General features: G+C 52.4%; 1 protein-coding gene across 1 annotated transcript in view; it reads left to right on the forward strand.

The window, feature by feature from the left end:
- Nucleotides 1-7,684, forward strand: part of PTPN21 (protein tyrosine phosphatase non-receptor type 21) — a 74,019-nt gene that overhangs the window by 58,200 nt on the left and 8,135 nt on the right. The window contains exons 13-14 of the mRNA XM_081829741.1: nt 1,626-3,034; nt 7,310-7,493. Of these exons, the coding sequence (XP_081685867.1) occupies nt 1,626-3,034; nt 7,310-7,493 (1,593 nt within the window). The remainder of the gene's footprint in view (nt 1-1,625; nt 3,035-7,309; nt 7,494-7,684) is intronic.

The following is a 7,684-nucleotide window of genomic DNA, read 5'->3' on the forward strand; positions in this document are numbered from 1 at the left end:
GGCTCTCAACCCTCTGCTCTCTTTCCCTTGACCTCTGCTAGTCATGTGACCATGCCTGACAGACACCCATGGGTGAAGATGGGTAATCCTGTGCGCAGCGGCTGCTGCCGGAAGCTGGACATACCCTCCCCACCCCCACAGGCCGCTTGAATGCTGTGTCCTCCGTGAGGCTGTTTTTGATTCTCCCCTCCCTGTCCCCATCGACCCAGCCCAGGCTGGAAGTGATCCTACCCTCCTCCTGTGTGGACCCCTGTCACGCTGAGTCTCACAGTGTAACGTGTCCTTGAATTGTGGTTGTTGTCTACATCTCTCCCCTTTACTCACCTGGATTCCAGTCATCTTTTCCCCCCATCGGTTCTCAGCATAGTCTTTTACACACACGGCCTCACAAAGGGATGGTTTGTGGGGTGTAGGGAGGAGCCTGCAGGCAGGGAGGCCAGGAGGTGTGGGTTTTATGCCTGTGCAGACAGGCTGGGTCAGGACCTGAGCTGTGGTGGCAGTGAGAAAGGGGAGCTCCAGGGACCCGGAGGTTGCAGAGCATTCCAGGTGTGGGAGCAGTACAGGGACCGGGAAGCTTTGGTGTCAGCAGGAAGAATACAGTGATGCATCTGAGCCCTGTTTCGTCCTGGCTTGCACGCCACCTGAGTAACGTCCCCACGCTAGATGGTGATATATTCACTTTGATAATCACTAATCACTTAAACCATTACACAGCTCTTGAATCCCAGAAAGAATACTTTTGAAAGGCAACTGTTCTCTGAGGGACCTGACTGCTACTCTTTGAAGTGTCAGAAATCACCCTCAGTAGTGATGGTGTTTCCGGTGAACTACAGATCAGACAGAAGAAACATGCCTCCTTCCAGCCCCACTAGGCACACATGCAGCCGCTGTAGATGAGACGGCACTCCCGATTCTGCTGCCTGTGGATCCCCATCCCCCCGGAGTGTGGGGCCAGAGTGGGGGTGGGAGGCAGGTGTGAATGGCTTCTGGCCCCTGGTGAGGTTTACAGCAACGGATGATATTGTTGGACCTGGAGAAGTAGAGCCTGCAGAGTTATTGTTTTTGTCTTCATTCTAGAAGAACCTATACAGAAAACCCAGAATTCCACTTAAGGAGGTTTTTACAGATGGTTGGTACTTGAACTAGCTCAGCATCAGCGAGTCCCACATTCCCACCAGGGGGAGAGAGCAGTTAGTGGTGCAATGCCTTAAAAAGTATCTCTGCCTCCAGCTACCCAGAGTTCCTGAAAGTCTGTTTCAATTCTAGCAAAACACATGTTTTTGATTTTCAGAAAAAGACAATATTTTATAATCATTTGTACTCTTAATATTGGATTTAGATTTGGTTAATCTTTACTAGGGGCCAAAGCCTGAATACCACCTTTAGGGTGGGTGAGCCGTCACCATTCTATAGATGAGGATGCCAGGACTCTGGGAAATAATATGCCCACAGTCATCAGGGAGCCTGGGTAAAGCCAGGTTATTTCTGCATGGATTTTTGTAAGCTACACTGAAAGTGTCATCAGCGTTCAGGGCCTACCTCAGTATTTGCCTAGAGTAATTGGTCGGATTTATACATCTTAAAATCTCATTTTAAAATACATTTTAAATGTGTTTGTTTCCCAGATAACCTCTTTGCGACCAACCAGAATGGATACTGTTGTCACTCTCTGACAAGTTTGGATCGAGCCCAGGTTGACCTCAGTGGTCGGATCCGAAACGGCAGTGTATACAGTGCACACAGCACTAACTCCCTGAACAACCCGCAGCCCTACCTGCAGCCGTCCCCCATGTCCTCTAACCCGAGCATCACGGGGAGTGACGTCATGAGACCCGACTACGTGCCATCCCACCGGCACAGCGCCCTGATCCCCCCGTCGTACCGCCCGACCCCAGATTACGAGACGGTGATGAAGCAGCTCAACAGAGGCATGGTGCACGCCGGAAGGCAGAGCCACTCGCTGCGAAACCTCAACATCGGCAACTCGTACGCCTACAGCAGGCCCGACGCGCTGGTCTACAGCCAGCCGGAAATTCGGGAGCACGCCCCCTTCGCCTCCCCGCAGTCGGCCCACTACCCGTTCAGCCTGAACTACAGTTTCCACAGCCCATCCCCGTACCCGCACCCCGCCGAGCGGCGGCCCGTGGTGGGTGCCGTCAGTGTGCCCGAGCTGACCAATGTGCAGTTGCAGGCGCAGGACTACCCGGCCCCCAACATCATGCGGACGCAGGTGTATCGCCCGCCCCCGCCCCACCCGCCCCCGCGGCCGGCCAACAGCACCCCGGACCTGTCCCGCCACCTGTCCATAAGCAGCAGCAACCCCGACCTCATCACCAGGCGCGTGCACCACTCGGTGCAGACGTTCCAGGAGGCCAGCCTGCCGGTGGCGCACTCCCTGCAGGAGGTCAGCGAGCCGCTCACGGCCGCCCGGCGCGCGCACCTGCACAAGAGGAACAGCATCGAGGTGGCCGGGCTGGCGCACAGCCTCGAGGGCCTGCGGCTCAAGGAGCGCACCCTGTCCGCATCGGCCGCCGACCCGCCGCCCAGGCCCGTCTCGGCGGGCTCCCAGCCCGGCGGCTGCCCCGAAAGGGCCGAGCGGGACCAGGCGGACGAGCGCGGAGGCCTGGGCTACGGCCACAAGAAGTCTCTCTCCGACGCCACCATGCTGATCCACAGCAGCGAGGACGAGGAGGACCTGGAGGAGGAGATCGCCTCGCTGGCGGTGCCCTTTCCCCAGGCCCGCACGCCCCGGGGTCGCCACTCCCCGGAGCCGCCGGCGGGCCCCTCCCGCGGCCCCTGCGCCCCCACCGCCGCCGCCCCGGGCCCGGGCCCCCTGCACGGCCGCGAGCCCGCGTTCCCGCTCACGGAGGCCCCCCGGCCCCGCAGAGAGGGGCTGCTCACGCCCTCCATGTCCGAGTCCGACCTCACCACGTCGGGGCGCTACCGAGCCAGGAGGGACTCCCTGAAGCAGCGGCCGGTGTCCGATCTCCTCTCGGGGAAGAAGAACGTCGTGGAAGGCCTTCCGCCGCTAGGGGTAAGCCGAGTCGTGCGGCTGTGCCCGCATCCGGTCGTCGGCACGTGCGGAGCGCGGGGCCCGCTCCGTGCGTCTCCACTTTGACTCTCCTTTCTGGCTCTTTCAGCTTTTGTGTCTTCGAGCTCTTCTCATCCCCACCCCCCTTATTTCCATCGTATTTGGAACATTTTGAGTTTATCTATGGAAATAAGGGGGATCGATTAGACTTTTAGTGGTTTTGCTTGAGATAATAAATTAGAGGGAGTGAAGAGGTAAACTCAGGAGGCTCTGTGAATGGAATGCAATGGGATGTGGATGGGGGTGGAATGGATGAAAGAAGGAAGGGAGGGAGGGAGGGAAGTGTTCTCCGGTTTGAGGTACGGTTGCTAAGCAACCGGTTTAGAAACACCGTGTGGTGGTGCCGCGGTGCGGGGCTGCGTTGTTCCGCTTGCCGCGTGTTGTCTGAGAGGAGCATTCCCCGAAGGGAAGAGTTGCTGATGTCAGAGTGTGTGGATACAGCTTGAAGTGCCTGACCAGGATCTCTGAGAGCCGCAGAGGGATTCTGGAGTTGGGAAGGTGGCACTTTGTCAAGACAAAACACCCGAGAGCTCCAGGTCTCTTTAAAAGAAAGATTAAGTGAGCTGAGAGCCCAAAGAAGTTCCTTGTAGAAAACGCAGCTCTTTGATACTCATTATAATAAATAACCATGAGTTGCACACTTCTTATTTATTTGGGGCAAAATATAAAAGCATAACATCATCTCTAGCTGCCATTCCTGGAGCATTTACCATGTTCCAAGGCATGTCCAGCTTACAACAGGCCTATTGTTCCTTCAGAAGAGAAAACAGACTCTGAGATGTTAAGTAACTTTTCCAAGGTCACACAGCTAGTGGGTGACTGAACTGGAATTTTAAAGCCACGTTTATCTCTGCAGCCTACTCTCTGATCATCTGCACTGTTCTGCATTGAGGTATATTGTATATGATATTTTATTAAGTAGTTATTGCTTGTCTAAGCCTTGCTCTTTTCTGTCTTTCCGCCGAAACTTTTTGAGTCCCCAAGCACTGGCCATGCGTTCGTGCCTTTGTTATTTAAGCGCGGCCACTCTAAGTCATCTTGCTGCATTGCTCAGGCTTCTGGCTCCTTATTGCCCATGTCTCCACGCCCGGAGCCCTGCCCTCTGATCGAGCTAAAGTGATTAATCAGCCTATCCATTCTGTCTCCCAGTTACTCCCAGTGCCCTAGCAGCTAGGACTCCTCCCCCATCTCTGATAGCCTGTATACTCAGACTTGAGGACCCATCACAAGTATAGTAGTATCTTCAAAAACTGGAAGAAAATTCACACAATTTTACAGTGAGTATGCAATTGATTGGTAGAGGTAGACTGAAACCACTTAACAACAGTGCCGTGGATTTAAGTGTGTTTGCTTTTAATGAATTTGGGCTTTGAATTTTAAGTTTATTTTTACTTTTTCTTGGTAAACATTCTTACCTACCTGACATTCTTGGTAACATTCTTACCTACCTGAAAAGTAAAGACCAGGGTCTTAGGTTGGCTGGAGTGGAAGGTATGGATTCATGATCAATGATTCAGGGTAGAAACAGGGTGTGAATAGGTCTCTGAAAGGTAATTCTACCTGAGTCCCTGAGCCAGCTGGACAGGGTCCTTTTCATAGTTAACACTCTTTCCCTAATCACATCAAGAACTATCTTTTTTGGTTTTTTGTTTTCTTAGAGAAAGAGAGAAAGTGTGTGAGCAGGGGGAGGGGCAGATAGAGAGGGAGAGAGAGAATCTTAAGTGCATGGAGCCTGACATGGGGCTCAATTTCCCCACCCTGAGATCATGACCTGAGCCGGAATCAAGAGTCAGACGCTTAACCAACTGAGCCACCCAAGTGTCCCAGAACTAGCCATCATTTTTATGTATGACCTGAGTCTTCTCCCCAAATGATACTTGTTTTGAGTACAGTCCACCATTTCAAGCATATTGTCCCTGTACCTTTTGAATGGGATATAGCAAGATCCCCTAAATCTGAGGCTTTTGATCAGTTTGGTTCTCTAAAAATACAAGCTTTCGGGGCGCCTGGGTGGCTCAGATGGTTAAGCGTCTGCCTTCGGCTCAGGTCATGATCCTGGGGTCCTGGGATCGAGTCCCACATCGGGCTCCCGGCTCAGCGGGGAGCCTGCTTCTCCCTCTGACCCTCTCCCCTCTCATGCTGTTTCCCTCTCGCTCACTCTCTAAAAAATAAATAAAATCTTAAAAAAAAAAATAAAAATAAAAATACAAGTTTTCTCCCTTGCTGACTTTTAAGACCCACAGTATTAGTACAATTCTGTGATTAGATTTTGCTCTTGATCCTCTTCTTTGGCATAATGGATTCTCCTTGCTTGGCCAATGTGTATGGCAGCTGGGGCTTGGGGGAAAGGTCTAGGACCTAGGAATGGAAGAACCTGGGTCTGAGGCTAGACCCTCCCATGTATTAGTTCTCTGCCCCGTGGGCTGGACCTGGCAGCACCAGAACCACATCTCCGTCTGTAGCATGGGGACGGTCACCCCTGCTCTGCCTGCTGTGGTAAGTCCCACAGAAGGTTAGGCAGGAAAAATGCTTTGTAAATTCTGTGATGGGGCGTAGCTGACTTTAAGGAAAGGTTTTTTACTGTTTTGACACTGATGGCCATTTATAACGAGACAGCTGTGTGACCTTGGGCAAGCTGTCCCATCTCTCTGACTCCGCTCAGTTGTAACGGAAGCTGACCCCAGAGAGTTGTGGCAGGGTAAGTGAGGTCCTGGCGCACAGAAAATGCTCAGACGAAGTTAGCTCATTACTGTGCGGTTGCGTCATCCTGACTTGCCGAGAACTGAAGAGCTCAACCCCCTGCTAAGCCCCTGGGACTCTTCATAGTGACATGGGGTTGCCATGACCTTCACTGTTACCACAGACAAACTGAGTTCACATACTAATGCGAATTCAGGTTATGGGAGTTTAGTATTAAAAACAGTGAACTAAATTGCAGACAAGCAGCAACATTTTAGAGTTCTCCACCCTTCTCCACCTCCGGGAACTTGATTGTTATCTGAAAAAGAGTGGGCTGGTTGGAGTGCTCCCACAGCGAGGTACAGATTTTCTGGTGCACCCTTAGTCCTGGCCAGCGCTGCTCACGTAAATCACTGTGGGGCGGTGCCCTGAAGCCCGCGCGCGCGTGTACTCGGGGGGCGGTACTGCTCTGACCGGCGCGTCTGTCCTCACGCGCGGGCTTTAGACCCCGGCCCGTGGTGCGGCGGCCTCCTGGCCCTGTCCTGGGGGGCGAGGGCGGGCTTGAGTTTTCAGGAGACTTGTGAGCCGCTTGGTGTCACATTGGCAGCTTGAGATTGGCCGTGGTGGGAGAATTCGCGCCATGGCAACTGGCCAACCCTGCGCGTCAGACACCACCCGCCCCCCGCTCCCCGGCCAGTTGGTAACCGGCAGCATAGGGGCGTTTTCTGCGCAGGGCAGAATCATGACGCTTGAGCCTCTCGCTCCCAGGCTGGTAGGGCCGGAGTAAAGCTGATTTCATTTGTGAGTCGGAACTGAGAAAACCATTGCTGGCAAACAAGGGCCACTGTCCTAGCGACTGTGGCTTCCGAGGAGACTCCGCCTTCTCGGGCTTGTCCGCCGAAGACAGGAAGATCGCTACTTCCGTAGTCACATTAGGAGACGCACATTTTCAGGCGACTCACACCCTGTCCTGTACCCTGCCTTCCTGGTGTCCCCATGGAGATTTCAGTCCTGTTGTCTTTCCCTGGTTGAGAGTGCGGCAGTTCTGAGGTGTAGTGAGCCAACCCAGGCCACCCCAGTCTGCAACAGAACGTAGGGCAGGATAGAGAGGGCGACCCCAGAAAACGTGGAATTTTTTCAGAACGGCTTAAAGAACTCGTTTATATCTTTAAAAAATCACAAAAGCCTATGGCGGTCATGCGGCTGCATTTAAAACCCTTTCTGTGGACTGCCGCTGGTTTTTGTGTGCGTGTCACGTTTTGAAATTGGGGAGTTGTGTGAAGGAATGCTGTCTGCCTGGAGCCTCACCTCTTATTACGGCAGGGACTTGAAACGAATTGCATTTCAAAATCTTCTATCTGCAAGACTTATCAGGGCTTTGGCCTTGAAAGGAATGTCTTGTGTGGCTGTAACCTCTCCTGTGGGTATTGGCGAAGAACACGCCTTCCATTTGTTTCCAGTCCTCAGTCCCCTGAAGTGTCTTTTCCAGGGGGGGTGTATTTGTGTATATTTCATATATACATATAAATATTTTTATAGGGAATGAAAAAGAGCCGGGTAGATGCAAAAAAAATTGGTCCTCTCAAATTGGCTGCCCTAAATGGACTCTCCCTATCCCGACTGCCTCTGCCTGATGAGGGAAAGGAAGTGCCTGCCAGAGCCACCAATGACGAGAGGGTACGTATGAGACGTATGGAGCGAGTGGTATGCTTTCTCTGGGACAGTCCCTAACACGCTACAATAATGCCTTCAGATTTTAGTGAATTTGCTAATACGTCTAATTATCGTGAGTGTTAAGGCATTTTATAATGTGGGTGTAAAAAATTGGGGCAAATCTGTTAATAGGTAATTTTACAGTAAATGTTGATTTTTTTTGTTTCTTTGTTCCTGAATGTTCTTTTTTTTTTTTTTTTT

This window comes from Leptonychotes weddellii, chromosome 9, assembly GCF_054177405.1.
Source record: "Leptonychotes weddellii isolate Sample4059 chromosome 9, ASM5417740v2, whole genome shotgun sequence".
NCBI lineage: Eukaryota > Metazoa > Chordata > Mammalia > Carnivora > Phocidae > Leptonychotes > Leptonychotes weddellii.